The following is a 19045-nucleotide window of genomic DNA, read 5'->3' on the forward strand; positions in this document are numbered from 1 at the left end:
CTGCCCACATATGAAATTCAGCCAAGACTCCACAACAGAGCCCAGCCCTCTGAGTCTTCCCGATGCCTCGACTCTGTCCTAGGCAGACCCTTCTGGGTTTTATAAAGCTATTTAAGAAGTTAAGTTTCCCTCACTGAAACACAGGGAAGCAACATGGAAGAAAATAATGGCCCCAGTGGAGAAATTTCTGATTGACATAAGTGGGGAAATTCCCTTAGGAACATCATGTACCATCTAAGCAGCAAAGCTCCAGGTCATCTCTTACTCAGTTTATTTACGTGCTATGGCAAGAAGATGTGTTTAAGGCTCTCATAGCCTTGCACTGCAATCAAATGCTTTGGGAAAAGCAGCCATATGGTCCAGACGTAGCAGGTTCATTTCAGAATTCACACATTCCAAGTGTGGCACTATCCCCTAAATGGTACTTTTGTTGTCTTTTTGTTCAAGACAGTGAGATTCTTCTAGGATCAGAACTGTTTCTTGGAATCCACTGATAGACAAGCCCATCAGTTCTCTTTGTAGGTCAGACGTTTCATAATTAGCCGAACTCAACTGATTATCTACTCGGTGATTATGACTACAGTGACATAATATTTCAACTGTAGAGGAAGCATTCCAGACAGCTCCTAAGTAGCACAGTCAGGCTGGGGATGGCCGGCAGGGCTTCCTGCATTAAGAAGAGCGGATCACTCCATCCTTCTTGGCCATTCTCCTTGTCTCCATCATTAGAAACTGCATTAAAGACCTAAGGGAGATGTGCCCAGGACAAGTGTGTTGTTCTTCTCCCTCTTACTGAGACTCGATGGCCCAGCAAAGTATGAAAGTGAGGCCTGTGCTCCTGAAGCGAAGCAGTCTTGAGTCTGTGGAGCTTGTGAAACAACCACACCACCGCAGGAGCAAATCACAGCAAGTGCGATTCAAGGAAGATGGGAACACTAAGAGTCCAACTGGAGTGACTGAGGTTGATACCCAAACTCCTGAGGACCCGAGTCTAATGGGGAAGACACAAGCATCCCAACACCATCACCCTACCACCTACTCGCTGTCTTTCCCTAGGTCCCACAAGGCAGGAGGCTTTCGCAGCATCTCTATCCAGACCTCCCCCAGTCTCAGGAAGCATTTCCCAGTTTTTAAAAGGAAGAAACTCACGACTAGCAAGTCCCTGGTAGAAATGCCAACCGCATCCCCAAGTGCCATCCAGGTCAATGGCAACCTCTCTGAACAGGATGTTGTGTCATCTGACCTTGCCTTCCTGAGGCTGGCTCAGCATCTTGAGGATGGGCCTCGAAGACTCAAAATGCCCCACCCATTTCTCCCTAGGATGTCCAAGGTACAAAGCAATGGGCCTGTTAGCTTCTGCTTGGAATCTGGAACTTGGAGGTCCTCAGAGAAAGCAACAGCTGCCATTCAGGTTCCGGACGATATTTGTCATAGTCCAACCTGGGAAACTAGAGAGCCGACTTTCAGCACAGAAAGCTCAGCAAAAGAAAGCAACTCCATACCCACTTTGGTCACCATGTGTCCAGGGGATGGGCAAAGAGTGCCGATATCAGATCCAGAAAGATTCCCCTCCTGCTTAAACGCCAACGGCAGTGCCAACAACACCCCAGGCGCAGGAAAACTCACACCTGAATTGCTTTTGCCCAAAGATAATCCTGAAAACAAAGACATTGGCCTTCTGTCATCTCAGTCAAAGAAGATGTGTGTTCCCTCACCATCACGGACTCACAGCTCCTCTGAGACAGGCTCCCATAGCCAGCTAGCCCACTTGGGAAGAGTCTCTGATTGCCCAGCATCCAGTGACAATCACCAGGACCTGGAATCACTCAAAAGTAGCAGTGCATCCAAGTCTACCCCTGTATGTTGGGAGCATGTGGCAAAGCTTCCCAGCCAGTCAGACATCCCAGATCTTCAGACTGGCCTGGGAAGTGAGCACCTCCCTTCCTCCCTTCCAAGGCATGAGTACAAGCCTCAGAGCAGCAGGGAGCTCAGTGGGAGTAATCACAGTCACCTGGCACAGGGCGAACTATGTGACCTCCAAGGCCGGCTGCAATCAGTGGAGGAATCGCTGCATTCAAACCAAGAGAAAATTAAAGTCCTATTGAATGTGATTCAAGATCTGGAGAAAGCTCGTGCTCTCACTGAAGGGTAAGGTGAACCTCTTTATATTAAAAACCTCCGAGTGAAGTCATTTGCTGAGAGGGGCAGAGTGAGAGCACAGGTCACTGCAAAAAGCATCATCCAAATGTTGTTTGCCCAGATGATAACTAATGCCCTTCTTCTGCTCTGCCTGGGTTTTGATAATCCTCTGTTTGGCAGCTCTGGATAGATGCCCATGGTTAACTCACTACTGTTTTCAGGATTTAGCTGGTTGGGGAAAGGGACTAATGAAGTCTAGGATCAAAAAACAAAAAGGCTTATAGAGATGAGGGTCTAGTAAACGGTGGCGGTGGTGGAGAATAACAGCAAGCAATGTCTTCCTGTCCTCTGAGTGAGTTAACAAATTTGCATTGCTTTAGTTTCACATGTGTTTGTCCCAAAAGTCTTAAGGGAACCCCTAAGCTGGGCTTCCTCTCTACTGACTACTTTGATGACTTGGTCTAGGCTGACACTGACAACTCAGTTAGTGAAAAGGAGGCCAAAATTCTGATAGAAGAAAGTCAGAGCATACTGTCCAAGTGATGGACTCAGCAGTGGTGTGGAGGACATCATGCCATATTTGTTGAGGCACAGAGTGATCACCCCTCTAGAAAGGCTCTAAATACCAAGAGAAGGCAATGGTTGAAACTTATCTAACAAGGTTGGAAAGAGATTAACTAGCTGGAGGTGGCTAGTAGGAATCAACCCAGACCGCTTTAGGAGACTGTGCTGACAGAGAAACACCAAAGCCCAGGGATCAGGAGTCCCCATATTCACTCACGTGAAAAATTCCTCATCTTTCAGGATCAAGATCAGGAAAAACACATATTTGAAAGTGATTAAAAGCATACCAAGCATCCCAGAAATGGGAGGTTCCATTATTACAAACTCATTCATCATCATCCTTGCATCTTCATGTATCTTGGGGACATCATGAATGCTGAGCTGTGGGAACTAAGATCATAGACTGACTTGACAGAATGCATATCTCATGTGGCATTTGCCTATGCATTTATCCTCAACCTGTTCTGTCTTCTAGGCGGAACTTTTATCGGACAGGCCAAGATCTCAACAACTGCAGCACCTGTCAGAACACGGCGTGCATCATATACAGGTATCAACCCAAACTGTGACCTGCTCTGCAGAGCAGAAAGCCTCAGGTCCACAGAACACACTAGCAAAATGTCCCAGGTACAGGGAGCTGGGAGAGGCAGAGACAAGTGCCTGAGCCTTAAGATGGAAGGTGTTTGTGCAATTCTTTATCTGGTACCAAAGCAGGGACTGTTTTATTTCTTACCCACAAGGTCTAGGAGCAATCCTCTGATGCAATAGGTAACCAGGAGAGCAGGTACCCATCCACCTCTGCATACACATCTGCATCTCATTTCAATTCATTGTCAGAAGATGGGGAGAGGAATTCAGAAAGTTTAGAGGTTTGCCCAACTCATGCAGAACATCTTCAGAGCAGAAGGGGCCATGATTGGGACTCATACCCAATAGTAACTCTAATCCTAGTTACCCTATCGCACTGCCTCTTCTCTAAACTCAATCTATACCACGTCTTCAACTACTATCAGTAAATACACTATTTCTTCCTAGTGCAAGACAAAGCTTCAGCAAAAACAATTATGAGACCGGTATTTGAATTCCCAAATCTGACACCAACCCTTTTGTCTGGGACTCAGTTTCCTTGAATGGAGAGTAGGCATAGTGACTTCTATTCAGACTTGCCAGGAAAGCAACTGACACAATGTCTGTGAATGTACTTGGAGACTGCAGACATCTGCACACACCTGAAGGTGCATTGTTGTTATTTCTGGAAAGATCAGTAATCTCCTTGCCCAGAGGCCCACTTGGCAGCACCCTGGAAATACAGCCAGAGCACTCATTTTAGTTGATGACATCTAATTTTGTTGGACAAAAGAGGATGGTTTTGTTTTCTGCATGGGATTTCTCTTTGGAAAGAGACAGCAAAGGCCTGAACAAACCACTGCTCCACCAGGCTGCCCATTTTCTCTCAGAGCATTTCCTTCTCTCCTCTCTGTAGTGGCCTGAGATCTCATGCTAAGAAACCTGGACACCAACCAGTGCTTCCACGTAGGCAGGACCCTGAGCATCTTCTCATTGGCTTGTTAGCTCCCTACATGGAAGATCACATGTCTACACCAGATAACAGGAGACTCCAGACTACTTACAAAGTCCTCACAAAGCGAAAAGCAGGCCTTCTTCACATCTCAAATCAATAGCCTCTCCAGAAGGGAGGATTCTAGAGAAAGGCCTGTAGAACTGGAAAGTGAAGCAGGAAGTCTCATCAGTTGCTGTTCTTTATTTTTAATCTTTCATCTTAAGCAAATTTCCTAATCACCAAAAGTACAAAATTATTACATGTCTAGACAGCAAAGCAGGATAAAAAAAAAACTGTTCATCAGAAACAGGAAGAATTGATTTAGACTAACTTCAACTTACATTTAGGACAGAATTCCTTCAAGCACCCAGGTGATGCATTTTCTGTTAATTTCAGTGATTTTCTTTTTTAATATGACCAATATTAGTAAAAGAAGCATGTGATTATTTCCCAGTCTAAAGCCAATTTCATGACCTTCTCCTAAACAAGTCATGCCTGGCTTCTGGGTTTCCTCACTGGAGAAATGAGAGGCTTTAATGATCCCAGTGGTGCCTTGTAGTTCTGACATTTTGTTATTCTAAACTGAATTAACAGTGACAATATTTGGCAAAATTGTGACTTTCCAGGGTCTGAGAATGTTTGTGTTTCCTTAACACTTGCTTCAAAGACCCCAAGCAAGCATTCTAAGGGGAGTTACATCCCAGCTGGCATCGCACACTTTCATGCTCTCTTCCCATTCTTCCCCAGCATGCATTGTTTGTATCTGTCCTACAAAACATCCAGCCCTTGTTGCCATTCAAAGCCCGACAGTATCTGTATCCTTGCTTCTAAATCACTGCAAAGGAATGGGCAATTAATTTGATGAAAGCAAAAAAGATCAGAACATCATCCCTGTCATGGCAACAGTGAGATGAGAGTTGTCATTTAAGAAAAAAAAATTCAAATGACTTCAAACTTGTGTTGTGTCCTGGAAAGTCAAACCTTAGAAGCTAATGAGCAAGTGATGTGAAATACTCTTCCGCAGGCTGTGGTCTCTCTCCTTGATGACGGATGGGTCCAGTGCCTGTCACTGTACATAAAGCACATGGTACATGATGGATTGCCTACTAGCTTTTCTTCCCCAGAGAGGCTGCTAAGTTAGCAACACATAAGGTTTGCTAAGTGGTGTTGCCCACAGGCCTCACCTCATCAGCCATGGGCCATGGCTATGCTTTCTGCTCCTGTCAAGATGTTGAGGTCACTGGTTCTAAGCATCTCATTCTCATTGACCCCCAAGCCTCCTTGGCTCCCTCCTCTTGCCAGGAATATCTTGATAAACCATCAAGGAGTACATCATCACTATTGATGCCTAAAGACTGGGTAGGGCTCTCTGGGGCTTCCAGAGGTTCAATGTGCCAAGGAGAATGACTTCAAGGTCATTTTTCTTTTGGTGGGGGGTTGTCTTGTTTTGTTTTTTCGATGGGTGGGGTGGGGTCTTGTTTTGCAGTACTGAAGAGTAGATATAGGGCTTTACAGTACTAGGCAAGCACAGGACCACTGAGCTTTGTCCCCAGCACTATGTGTATTTTCTAACTAAACTCCCAGGGGAGGGGTGGGAGTTGGCTTTATCCTATCTTAAGCTGCTTCTAGCCTGTTCAGTCTCCATTTGCTCTTGTTAGCTTTAATCCCAGGTCAATTTACCCAAGGGGGTTCCATGAATGCCACTGGTGGTTCCCAAGATTAAATAACAGGGAATTACTTAGTGAGAAACTTGTTCTCTTTTCAATTTTATTTCAATTCTTCTGATTACCTAGAAGGAAAAATCTGTGCTCCTTGCCACAGCATCTTTCAGCCCTTCCTAGTGCTTGCTTATCACATTTCTTTGCAAAGAGGTAACAGATCTCAGGTTCATAGCCATGGGCAAGCAACAGTATCTAGCCAGGTTGTAGTAATTTTAAGCATTTTTTGTTGAAGCTTTTAACTTGTAAAAGTAATCCTCTTAAATATTCATGAGGAATGATACAGGTCTCCATTTCTAAAATTATCTTGTTTGTTTTATATACTTGTTTAAATTTAAAAAGTAGACTAATTTTGAACAGAAAATCTTAAGTAAAAAATTGTGAAGTGGGTGTAGGAGAATCTCACAAAAACAACAAGGATATTATGGTACAGTAGGACATGCCTGTAATCCCAGCATTTGTTAGACAGAGGAAGGGTTAGACAGAGGCAGGGGCATTGCTGCTGGGTCAAGGCCATTGTGTGTGTGTGTGTGTGTGTGTGTGTAACCACAAAAGAGGAAAATCTCTGATTGACGTCTAGCAAACAATTCAGCCCCCTTTTCTTCTCAACAGCAGGTCATCTCTAGGAGACACATCCGTTTCCTCATGTTGTCCCCTGATCCTCCAGCCACATCTGCCTGAATTTCATCATCACACTCACTCTAAAAAGAGTCAGCAGAGCCTCTTTGGAGGACTTTGGTTATATGGTTCATGTACTTATTTTTCTGGATCTAGCTCTCAGGGGAAAAAAAATCTACTTGATTTAAGTTGTAAAATGCCTCCAACATTTTCGGGGAAAATAGTAAGATTTAGTAAGATTTACCCCCCCCCCCCCGCAGGGGTTGGCATCCATCTCCCATCCAAGCATATTCCATAGGAAATGGGAATAATCTGTGAGCTTGTGGGTCAATAGAAATGCTGGCCATGTAATGTTTAAAGGGCATTAGAGTGGTGAACAGGGAAATGGGTGGCTGTCTATTCAATGTCTAATTCCAGCCTCTTCCCATTCCTTCAGTGGCAATCATGGACTTTAAGTCACACTTTTCCTTACCTATTTTTTGAAAAATGTAGGTCTATGTATGTTTTACCCACACACACACACACACACACACACACACACACACACACACACACACGGTTTTCAACTAACCACTGATATGTAAGGCTTAACCTCTATCAGTTCCCTGTTTCTATCACCAAATACCTGAGACAACTAACTTATAAAAAGTTAAAAGGTTATTTAGCTCATGGTTCTAAAGGTTTCAGTCCAAACTTGGCAGTCCCATTGCTTTCAGCCTCAAGTATGGCAGCACATCCCAGCAGAAATCCAACCTGAAGCAAGCCACTTACATCACAAACAAGGAAGCAAAGAGGGTTTGAGACTTCAGTTCATAACCATTTTCAAGGATAACCTCCCAATGACCTAATGATCTCTCATAGGGCCCCACCTACTAAAGACCCACAGTAGCCCCTAATACTATCACCTTGCAGCCAAACTTCTAACACATGGACAACCCTGGGATATGGTTCTGAGTCACAGTGACACCCCAGGTTCATGTCATACTCTTCAATTTTCCCTTAGAAAATTAGCTCCCTTCCCACACTGCCTAGCTCAGCACCATTAGTTGTGTGAGGACTCTGCAAAGACTCCCTTTGTCATTTACTCTTGTTCATTTACTTTACAATATACACCCATTTAGCTGTTAAAATTCTCCTTAGTAAATCTTGTTCTCACATGTCAGTCCCTCTACTCTGGCTAAGTAAAATTCCTTACCACGAAGTTCAGTCACCTCAAAGCTGGTTTTTGTTTCAATAGAATCTGGTCATGTTACTCCCCTGCTAAACAACCTTGTCCTGGCTCACCTTTCCTTTAGCTGGCTTTTCAAGGCCCTTGGAACATGATGTTAAAGCCTTTCACCTGCAGTGTCTCCAGCTCCTCTCCAGACACAAAGACCGCTTAGCTGTGTGCTCAAGCCTCAGGTGTGTGTGTCACCTCGATTTTCAGGAGTACCTCCTTGATTCTTTGTCAATGTATTTGTTTATCTTGCCAGGAAATGCAGTTCTTCCCCCCAAAGACTCAAAAAAGGCCCCGATGGCATGCTCATTCCTCTCCTAAACCATGAATCCAGTCCAGTGTGTACGTAATTGATGCTCACAGTTGGTACTTAATTGATGCTCATGAGGAAAAATAAAAAAAAAAAAAAATGACTGTATTGATGTGAGGTGAAGAGTTAAAAGTAATGGAGGCCTTGAGACAGCTGTGTAGATCATTCAAGAATAAAGTCATCATTGTCATTTGTGTGCAACCCCACTTTGAATGGGGGCTTGGGGAGGTTGTAATAATCAAATGTTCCTATTAGGAATGAAGGACTTCTACATAGCAGGTCCTTTGAGCGGAATCCAATAAAGACTGGATGTAGCCCATGGATTGTCAATTTAAAATACTTGGAACACTGTATACTCTCAATGAGATGGAACCTAATCAAATCTTCCTCAGATGACTCAGACGGTCCTGCACTTTCACAGGACATTGAGATCCTGTTCTTCAGGGCCATCTAGCATTACCATTCAGGACTTTTGTGCCAGCTCTGGAAGGAAGGGAAGACTCGAATGCAGACAGCCAGAAAACTCCTTTAGGCCAAAGTCCCCTTGCTCTAGCATCTAGGTAATCTTGATGTTCTCTAAGCATTAGAGATGCCAGCTTGCCAGGGTGATGAGCAGATGCCCCAGATGTCTACATTGTAATTCCTGGACCCTGGGAAGATGTAACTCTATCTGGTGGAAGGAACTTCATAAGTGTGACCAAGTTAAAGTCTTGGGATGGGGAAAATTACCGGGGTGGCTTGAGTGTCACACAGAGGTCACTGTGAGGATAAAGAGAGTGGAGAGTCAGTAGAGGAGACATAGTGACAGAGTCAGTGTTCACATGCCTAGTAATGTGTGTGGTTCCCAAAGCTAGAGTGGGGAGGTGACATGTCTCCTCACAGAGCTTCTGTAGTTCACACCTTTACTTATAGTACTGGATGACTTCGGCCGCCAGAACAAGAAGAGTGAGAATCATGATATTTTTTCAAGCCATGAAATTTCTGGTCCTTAGATCAGTGACCATAGGACCCTGACATTTCATATTAAACTTGTATAATATAGAAATTCTGCTTATCTCATTGAAGATCTGATTGGCAGACCTTATTTGACCACTTTTGTAACTTGAGCAGGTGAGTACAGGTATCTACTTAGAAGAAATTTAAGGGAAAGAAATAAGAGTTACTAGTAAGTGAGCCACAGCTTTTATTATTTACAGGGCACAATGTCAACCCCCCCACACACACACTATAATATAAAGGATACATTAAAGTGTCCCCATTCTACAGATGAGGAAACTGGGGCTGTAGCAGAACCTGGCATTTGTACCATCCTCAAATTAAGCAAGCAAGGCTGAAAAAAGATGCTTGCTTACAATTGTTTTGGTACCAGTCCTTAAAATAGCAGTCTCAGTACTGAGTTATGACTCACCCCTGCAAGGCAGATTCCAGAGCACCTTGTTTTCAAAGGCCAAACCCCTTTGATGACTGTTAGGACTTGATAAAAGTTGTCTCATTGCTGAGTTCTACTCAATCAACAATATTCTAAGCCTTTGCACAAAATTTACATCCCCTGAGTGGGGTACCCTGAGCCCCTCCTCAGAACATGACCATGGCCTACCTGCTTCAGAACCCAACTCTCTATATATGATGGGTTCATTCCCCACTCTATTCCCTCTGAGGGAGTTGTAACAAGTTCTTTGGAAAGTTTGAGGATCTCTGAACAAGGTGAGATTGGGAACCTTAAAAAAGAGGAAATGCTAGATTTTTAGGATAGCCTATCTGTGAATGGAATTGAACTCATAAAATAGCTCAGAAAAACTAGTATTTCTTTGTCATACATCCTTGGGAGGCTGAGTTACCCTTCTGCTTGGTCTTGATTTGAGAGTTAAATGGTTACATATAGACCTCCAGGATGGAGATAGACAGGAGAGGAGGAGGGGGTGGGTATTGTTCTTAGAATGAGCCTTATCTTCCTAAGCTTCTTTGTGAAGCTGCTGTGGGGCTCTAGCTTGCATTACACATGGCTCAGGGGAATCATCTGAAGTCTTCCATCTGGGATGAGGAACCATGGGCAATCCAGGCTGACATTTCTCCTGTTATTAAAGTTAAGAGCAAGAAAGCCCAAGCCTGCTTCTCAGCAAAGAGCCCAAAGGCTAGCACTGCCCTCTACAAAATCCTAGAGAATTCACAGCAGTTACCTGACCAGTGGGTGTGACAAAAGCACTGACCTTCACAACCATGGCTTTCCTTCAGGGGAGGGGTGTGATCACCCTTTGTGCTAACCAAGGAACACACAATGAGAAGTGCCACACAGGAAGCTTCCACAACCCCCTAAGCTCTTCAAACTCCACAGCGGATGCTTTAATTCTGTTACTCTCATTACAGACATCTCCACTGGTAAAACCTTTCTGAAGCACACTTAGAACTGGGCAGATATTCAAAAGGAGGTCCCCTGCAGGAGCTTTCTTTTGTACCTAGCACTCTTTTTCTAGGGGCCTTTCTCCTCTTGGTTTTGATAGTGACAGTACATGACAAAGAGGCTTCCTGGGACATAGGTCACAGCCTCACAGCTGTGCACCCTGCAGGGGGAGAAATTGAGGCCTTCATTATACAAGAGCAAAGAGAGCCTGGGAGAGCCAGTGAGCTGCCTGAGGTCATGTGGTTGGTGGTACCCTGAGCCCCTCCTTGAGTTTCTTTCTGTGGTTAAGCTGTTTGGCCACAGGGCCCCCATCTTGCCTGTCACTTAATGCTATTACCTAATCTGAGAAAAAGGCATTTCTTTAGATACTGCAGTATGCTCCAGCCCTGTGGGTTTAGCAACCAACACTCCCCTTAAATTATTTAGTATTTTTTTTCCTTTTGTCTGTTGCTCATGCTCTCCCAGCATGGAGACAGGTAAACAGAACTACAGCCTTCTGCTCTCCGGACAGTGTTGAGATCTTGGAGGCAGGGGAGAGGGGCAGTGCAGGCAGGCATTTCTAAAGTATACAGTAGAGTTGTCCTTTCTGGTAATCACAGGTGCATCTCTAGCCCTCGTTAAATTCCAGTATAGACTGGACCACACTATCTCAATATGAGTATGACCCTGAACGCCATCTAGCATCAGCAGCAACTGGCCACAAGCATAGCTTAAATACTCTCTTTGGGGTACAGGTGGCAATTTCATAGAGGCTGACAGGTTGATATCCAAGTCATTTATTTGTCCTTACTCCCTGCCTCTTTTGGTAGCTTATCTTTCTTCTAAGAGTGTAAGGGGAAAGGAGGAAGATTTACAGCAACAGCAATTTATCTGCAATAAAAAGTGAAGCCTACTTTAATGCATTAATAGCTAAGGAGGCTAAAACATGCCATAAATATAAAGTCAAGCACATTGAGTATCACACAGGAATAACAAGAGGGTACTGTAGGGACACAAGCCACAAATGACAACACTGTGACCGAGCCTTTACTTCTTTGTCAAGTTCATAGAGAAATCATTAACATCCATTAAACAAGTCATGGTGCCAGGTATTTTTGCTAAATAAATACTGTGTGTGGGTGAGTCATCTTATTTCAGAGCCAGACGGCTCTGAAAGATAAGGAAACTGAGCCTTGGAGATGTTGAGTTGCCCAAGAACCTAGTTAGACTAGTTAACATCTGTCCCTACTTGCAGAAGGCTTTCCTGTCTCCTAGTTCCTTTTGACTTTGCTTCATCAGTTAATACCTGTGTTATATTTCTAAGTAATGGCAGATCCTTCCAGAGAGCTCAGAAAGCTTCTCATCATGGGGTCTATATGGCTCTACAGTTTGGCTCTGTTTTTCAGTGTGCCCAGAGAACATTCTGTGATCCCCCCAGGACTCATCATTAGGTAGATGCCATAAGAGAAGGGCTATGTTTAACAGTTGGAAATGGTTCCAAGTTATAGTGCCCAAATTTATAACCTATAATTAATAAGCAAAACAGACATGGAAAGTTGGAAGAACACCACCCTTTGGATCGGTAGTGGTGTTTGGGGGGAATACACACTAAGGCTATTTTCCCAAATTTTGATTGTTCTCTTAAAGTGATAAGATTTGTCCTCCCTAGGGCAAATGGCCCTCCCTAGACCCACCAATTCCCACAGCTGATTCTCTGTAAAGGAAAGCTGCACGAGGCTAAATCACATGTTAGTACACCCTTGTTGGGTGGAGAGGGACTACAGTGTGCTCCCAGGAGAGTTAGGAAAGGAACAGAGATGCATCTGGAGGTTTCTACCTCCAGGAAAATGCTCTTGAGTCCAGCTTGCTCTCGGTGTAGACCTTCACTTTCTAAGAAAGGAGTGCCTAGGGCCACTCTGGGGAGGGATATCAGTACCTAAGACCCAAGATGCAGACTAATGACCGCTGAGCCCATATATAATCTTAACTAAATTGTCCACTAATAGGGACCATCTTTTCTGGGTACACTGGCTCACTGCCAGATAGGTCAGGTAGTGTGTAGGGACCACCCACATGGCCCAGCCCAGCTGCAATCTTGTTCCACAGATGATTGTGGGGTCACACAGAGACCTAAGTCTTTGCTTGCACCCTATCCAACATCTACATATCTTCTGCCATCCAGCTTTCACATGAGTACATGGAACTGTGTTCCTTCAGTGTAGTGTGTATGCTGGTGCATAATCTTTAGGATTAGATTCATGGCCCAAATCACTGGAAGAACATTCCTCAGTTTCTTCAATTGGTAAATGAAGATAATATTGTTTATCTCATGGGATTATGAGAATTATGATAGGGTTTGTTATCTTGTCATATGGTGTCTAGAATATAGTTACCTCCATAAATGACAGTTATTTCAATTATTATTATCATTATTATTATTATTATTATTATTATTATTATTATTTCACATTTAAATTACTACATATCCAAATGTAACAGGGTCAAGGTACTCATTGCTTCTTCTCCTCAGAGCATGAGCCTCATGTGGAAATATTCCCACTTTAGAGATAAAAAGCAAAGTAATGAGAAATCAGGAAGTCAGATAGATGCTATGGGCTAGAAATCTGTGCCTTCCAGAATCCATATGTTAAATCCTACTGTCACATTTCATGGCAATTTGAAAGTGGGACATGATTGGATTGGGAGAATACAGCCTTCATGAATAAGAATGGTGTCTTTGTAGAAAAGATGCTAGAGAGCTTTCTGGGCCCTTGCACCACTTAAAGACAAAGGGAGAAGATGGGCATCTATGAAACAGGAAGCAGGCACTCACTAAACACTAAATCTCTAATGCTTTGACCTTGGACATTCCAGCCCTTCAGAACACAACCAGAAATGCTTCTCTATTGCTCAATCCACCTACTGTACAGAATTTGCTCTTATAAAAATCTAAATTACAGACTTAGACACAAAGTTTAGGTTTACATCTGATCATAGCTCCCAGTATGATTTCTCTTTGCTAACTTTCTTATCAGATAAGTGGGCTTAACATTCTTCCATCTTCCCAGGACATCCTAATAATAAAATAAAAATACATATTTGAAGTTTTGTAAAGCTGAAGATGTTATATAAAAGTGGAAGCCCCCTACCCCAATCTCCCATGTTTCTTAATTTGGTTCTATGAATTTGTTTTATTTTTGAATATTTCATCTTAGGATGAAGCTCTCTGTTCTGAGAATTGTACTTTATTTTGGCTTCCTCAATTTCTGCTTACCCAGCCAGGATAAATCAGGAGCCTAGGGGTGTTGTTTGGTCATGCATTTATACATTTTTCAAATATTTACTTTTAAGTGTGTGTGTTTCTGTGTGTGGGTGTGTGCATGTGAGTGCGGAAGCCCTTGGTTGCCAGAAGAAGACATTGGGTCCCCTGAGTTGGAGATCTATAGGTGGTTGTGAGCTATTCTGCCTGGGAACTGAACTCAAGTCCTCTGCAAGTGCAGTGCATGTTATTAACCACTGAGCCATCTCTTTTCCTTACTGTAACTTCAACCAGGGACGTCTTAGCACAGGGCTCCCTCTACTTCCTAGAACATTTTTCTGCTTTGCATCCACCATGATAGTGGAAGATAGATAAGTCATCTGTCTCACAAGTTGTTCTTTAAATGTACTGAGGCAGCATGCCTGGACATGCCCTTGAATGTCAAGGGCGCTAAAGACCCCAGGAACTGGAGATGCATCCTCCACAGGAAGACCTTCACACATCTTGACAGATCTAGGCTATCATAGTGCTTCTAGTTCTGGATGCAACTTTGTAACAACTTCTTGCCTAATATTTATTGCTCAAAGTCCTCAAGGAATCTGCCCAAACTAGATTGGAAATGTTCAGCTTTCTTTTTAGGATTCTGCATGGAATAGAATTAGGTGGAGGACGACGGTAGTAATGGTACAGAGTGAGGTTTGGAAGGACAAGAGGAAGGGGGGGTAGGGCTTTCAAGGTTATTAGTGCTCTTCTCAGACTCAAAACCAAAGCCTCAAACATGGGAGTTCATCCCTAGAATTTACAAACAACTAAGTTGCCAATTTATTCCTCTTCTCGAGGGGTTGATGAACATGGTCCCGCTGTCATCTCTTCTTGTCTACTCAGCTTTGAGATGAAAGGCAGATGAGGGAGGCAGGGCACGGCCCCTCCCCATTTATGAGCCAGCTGCCACCAAAGCAAAATGCCCTCCCTCCTTTCCTCTCTAAACTAAACAGTAGTTTGTCAAAAGGGTGAATAAGAAGAAAAGTGACAATTTTCCTTTATGTTAATAAATTGCTTTGGCCTAAAAAACATTAATCAATTTCTTTCCAAAGCACACACACTTCTCAATACTCTGCTATTTGCTTGGCCTTGAAAGGAAAGTCACTTTCAATCCCCTCTAAACTGTCAAGACCAGTGTGGGGGAGACACATGGGGGAGGGGCAGCTCCCTAAATCCTAGTGATTATAACGGAACCCTGCTGTGTTTCCATAGAAACATAACGATGTATTCTTCCTTGAATGTACATGAGGGGAGGAGTAAAGAGCAAGGTATACAATGTCTGAAGCACAGGAGGTGCAGGTGAGGAGGTGAGACATTTGTCCCTAAGAGATGAAGACAAAGCACCCAGTGAAGAAGAGCAGAGTGGGTGGAGACTGCCCAACCTAGGCAGCATAGCCTGATACACCATTACAGCCTCCATTAGCATGACTACCATGACTACCTCGTGGCTAGGTTGTTATTGTAACTCCCACATACGGCTGAGTCCTGGGGATAAAACAAAGTTGTCCAAGGTCAGCCAGCCAAGAAATGATGTGGCCTCCATTCAAACCCAGGAGCACTCAACTCAAAAGCCCTTTGTTTCAGCCTCTGTGATGGGTAGCGCTTCACGTCAAGAAGAGGAGACAGGGTTTACATTCTGTCTTCTAGGTATTTCCTTCCCAGGTCTGCCGTTTCTGAGTACGTGATTAGACTCGCTCAGAAATGTGTTTTCTAGTAGGTTTAGAGATATTTGTAAATATTGGGAAATGTAGGCAGTTCAGATAACTTGGTAGGAACACGTGGGCAAAGACCTGGAAAGAAGGGCTACTTGAGAAGTGGGAAACATATTTGGATCACCTGTCTTAAACGCTGAGAAGCAAGCTCTCTGCAGGGGCAGTATCCTTGTCTGACTAGCCAAGTCACTGGAATTTAGCACTAGAGTGGCTGCCTGGATGGATGGGTGGATGGGTGGATGGATGGGTGGTGGATATATGGATGGATGGGTGGTGGGTGGGTGGATGGATGGGTGGTGGGTATATGGATGGATGGGTGGGTGGGCAGGTGGGTAGGTGGGTGGATGGGTAGGTGTATGTATGTATATATGTATGTATGTATGTAGTATGTATGTATGTATGATGTGTGGATGGATGGGTGAATGGGTGAATGGGATGTTCTATACCACACAGCATGGAGTCTTAGCATGAGCAGGTATTACTCATTTCCTTTGGCTTCATCTTATACTCTATAATGAAGATTGATTTCTTCACAGTAGATAATGCAAGGCTGTTTCAGGAGCTAAAAGAACTGTGAATATGACTGTTTCTTATCAACCAAGCATGCATGCCTCCAGTGGCACAGAGGCTGAAAATAAGAACTTGCAACTTGCTGCTATAAACTCCTTTCTTGGTGCAATGCAGCAGTTGCCTGGGATGACAGTTTCTAGCCTCTGGATCTATCTCCCAAGTTTCCTCAGGGGAGAAGCAGGTACAGGTGATATGGACAGGAAGCTGCTCCACCACCCAAGACAAACTAGGGTGCAATACTGGGTAATAGTGGGAAGATGGGACTCAAGGTGTGGTTTTAGATGCCTCTGAAGACTGAACTAGCAAAACACAGGCTTTGGCTAGAAGGTCTCAAATTATTGATGATGTGGGATAGCATTTACTAGGGACACAAAGCTATTGATCTAGCAATGCTGGTGCTAGCTGGCCAAACATTTCATCTATCTGTCACTCCTTTCTCAGCATCTAGAGACGGGTCTGGCCTATGGACAATACTTAATCAATCTCGGTTGAATGCCAGGGTGAACATGCGGTGCCTAATCTGTGCTGCATATTGAACACGCACCTGTTTTCTACCTTTTCCTGTGGGAATCACACTTCTTTAGCAGAGGACCACTCTGCTACTTGAGAATGGGGAAATGACTTGCAGTTGATGCACTCTGGAGCCTTGCTTTGAAAAACACAATCTGTGTTCCATCCATTATGTAGGTCAACCTGCCAGGAGTATGTCCCTGTAGAGAGAACCAGAGAGTAGCAGAAAGACAAGGATGTCCAAAAAGGAGAGGAGAATCTGGAGGAAGGTTATTGACACCTCCTCCTGCTGGCTACACAACAGGCCACTTTCTGCTTCTGTCTCTTCCATCCCAGAATGCACAGGGCAATGCTGCACTCTGTGCTTGCTTTCTCACATGTGACAATAGTGATTTACTTCTACAGCAGTGCTAACTCTGATCTTAAGCTCTGGGAAGTGACACGGGTATTACAGACAAGGGCAGGTGGTCTTTTAGTGATGGCTGCTTTTCAGCACTTGCTGGGCATATAGGACCCTGCCAGTCATGCTACATCCCAGAGCCATGTGGGGTCTTTTGTCTTCCTTACACAGTGTTTCATTCACCCCCAGCTAAACAAAGGGCATGCTCTGTTTTGATGACTGTATTTCTGCCATTTTCTAATTCTCCCATGCTAGCTTCTCAGCTGAGGACCTTCTGAGGATACACCTGACAAGCACTTAGCACTGAAGTGCACCCAAAAATGGAAGGGGAGTGAACTGTCAAGGACTCAGGCTGGGCAGGGTTGCCTAACAGGTTCTATACTTCCTAACCCAGTTCTCTGGGTTCAGGAGAAGCTAACCAGTGGGGAGGAAAGCAAAGGGTCCCCAACACATGTTTACTTCCTCTCTGGGCACTAAGAGGCTGAGGGGACAGCAGGCTCCTTCCCTTGGCCCAGGTTCTTTGCTGACTCCAAAATCTTGGGGCTTCTGGGAATCTTGGTGCCATATGGCCTCCTGTTTACCTCACAAACCTTTTCAGTAGTCATCATGATACCAATGAAATAGACTGTACCTTATTGACTCCAAATGCATATATAAAATAGGAGAAAGGAGAAGTTGTCTACTTACAGAGGAGTATCTCAGTCTCTCTGTATGGAGGAATGCTGAAAGGTAGCCTTATATGTAAAGCTCTCTAAAACAAATTACTGGGAGATAATTCAAAGAGTATAGTGTACCAGTGGTAATCATGTCAATAATGATGCTAATGCAGAAATAGGAGATAACATATGCAGAAGGATTATAGTATGCCAGGCACTGCTCTGGGCATGTCTCTGACACCATCTTACTTTGCGTATATTGATTTCAAAGAAGGTATTAAAGTTAGATGCCATTATTATTTCTGCTTTACAGATGAGGAACCTGAGCTTGGTTGGTTTACGTGTGCCTTTATATTGTTTACATGTTAATAAATTAGTTTTCATGAATACTGTTCAAAAGCAAGCATTAGAGATGAAGATCACTAAACAAAGATGAGAAGGAAGCTAGACCGAATATTTACTGGATGCTGAGACACTCTGAGCTTCATTTACTTGACAATATCCCCACGATGTATCATTAAATCAATAGGGAGGAATAGGAGAGTCTGAGAGATGGCTCAGCTCTCCCTAGGCCACCCAGGCACTTGCTCCCTAATGACACAGTACTTGATCCCGAGGACCTACTCATGTGTGCTCTGGGTAATAGGATGCTCACATTAATGTGTGTCATTTTGAAGTTACTCTCTTTCCTTCTGCTCTGTCTTCCAGTGTGGAGTATGACTTCCGGCAGCAGGAAGGCAGGTTCCATGAGGTCCTCCAGAACCTGGAGGAGGCAGAACCAGCTGAGGAAGCACCTTCCCCACCCAAGTCCCCAGCAGAAGCCCAAGTTCCGGAGAAACAGGATGTACGGCGGAAAAGCAAGAAGGTGAAGAAGAAATGCTTCTGGTGGATATGAGAGGAGATTAGGGCTCCCTACATTCCCTCCTGAGACGGGTGATGCCCTGCCTTTAAGGCCTCCCTTCTCCTCTCCAAAAGCCCAGGCTGAGATCCCTTGACATGGGAGTGTCTCAGAGCTGGTACACTGTTGGACACCTGGTCACCAATCTTACCTGAGTGTGTGCCACTGCTTGCTGAGGATTTTGTGGCCACTTGTGTGGCCACTTGCTGAGCTGCCTGCCACACACAGCAAGGCCTTGTCTTCATCTGCTAAGTTCAGATCCCCACCTTAAGCAAAGCTCCACAGCACTCCCAACACTTTCACGACACCAAGCATTTGCTTCCCACCCTGAGTTCATCAACCCCAAAGAAACAGAAATAAGGGTGTGCCATGTACTGCAGAAAGACAAAGGTTATAAGCAGGCATCCTAGAAAATATCCCACAATAAACTAGCAGGGTTCTAGGATATATCATACAAAAGCACAACAGAAGTGAGCAGGTCTTAACAATGCCAGG

The 19045-nt window shown here is 44.1% G+C and overlaps 2 protein-coding genes across 2 annotated transcripts in view; one reads left to right on the plus strand and one right to left on the minus strand.

Moving 5' to 3' along the window:
- The window catches only part of Dock2 (dedicator of cytokinesis 2), a 377575-nt gene that overhangs the window by 174515 nt on the left and 184015 nt on the right, over nt 1-19045 (minus strand). The gene's annotated exons all lie outside the window — the stretch shown is intronic.
- Insyn2b (inhibitory synaptic factor family member 2B) lies at nt 803-18547 on the plus strand. The gene is made up of 3 exons (XM_027425213.2): nt 803-2148; nt 3179-3253; nt 18361-18547. The coding sequence occupies exons 1-3, from the start codon at nt 803-805 to the stop codon at nt 18545-18547; spliced, it is 1608 nt and encodes a 535-aa protein (XP_027281014.1).

The sequence above is a fragment of the Cricetulus griseus genome, chromosome 7 (genome assembly GCF_003668045.3).
Source record: "Cricetulus griseus strain 17A/GY chromosome 7, alternate assembly CriGri-PICRH-1.0, whole genome shotgun sequence".
NCBI lineage: Eukaryota > Metazoa > Chordata > Mammalia > Rodentia > Cricetidae > Cricetulus > Cricetulus griseus.

What these genes read in the sequence shown, in the direction of transcription:
- Insyn2b (XM_027425213.2), top strand. Translation starts at nt 803, where the DNA reads ATGGCCCAGCAAAGTATGAAAGTGAGGCCTGTGCTCCTGAAGCGAAGC. An exon ending in GCTCGTGCTCTCACTGAAGG is followed by an intron (nt 2,149 to 3,178) that starts GTAAGGTGAACC and finishes TCTGTCTTCTAG; the next exon opens with GCGGAACTTTTATCGGACAG. An exon ending in ACGGCGTGCATCATATACAG is followed by an intron (nt 3,254 to 18,360) that starts GTATCAACCCAA and finishes TCTGTCTTCCAG; the next exon opens with TGTGGAGTATGACTTCCGGC.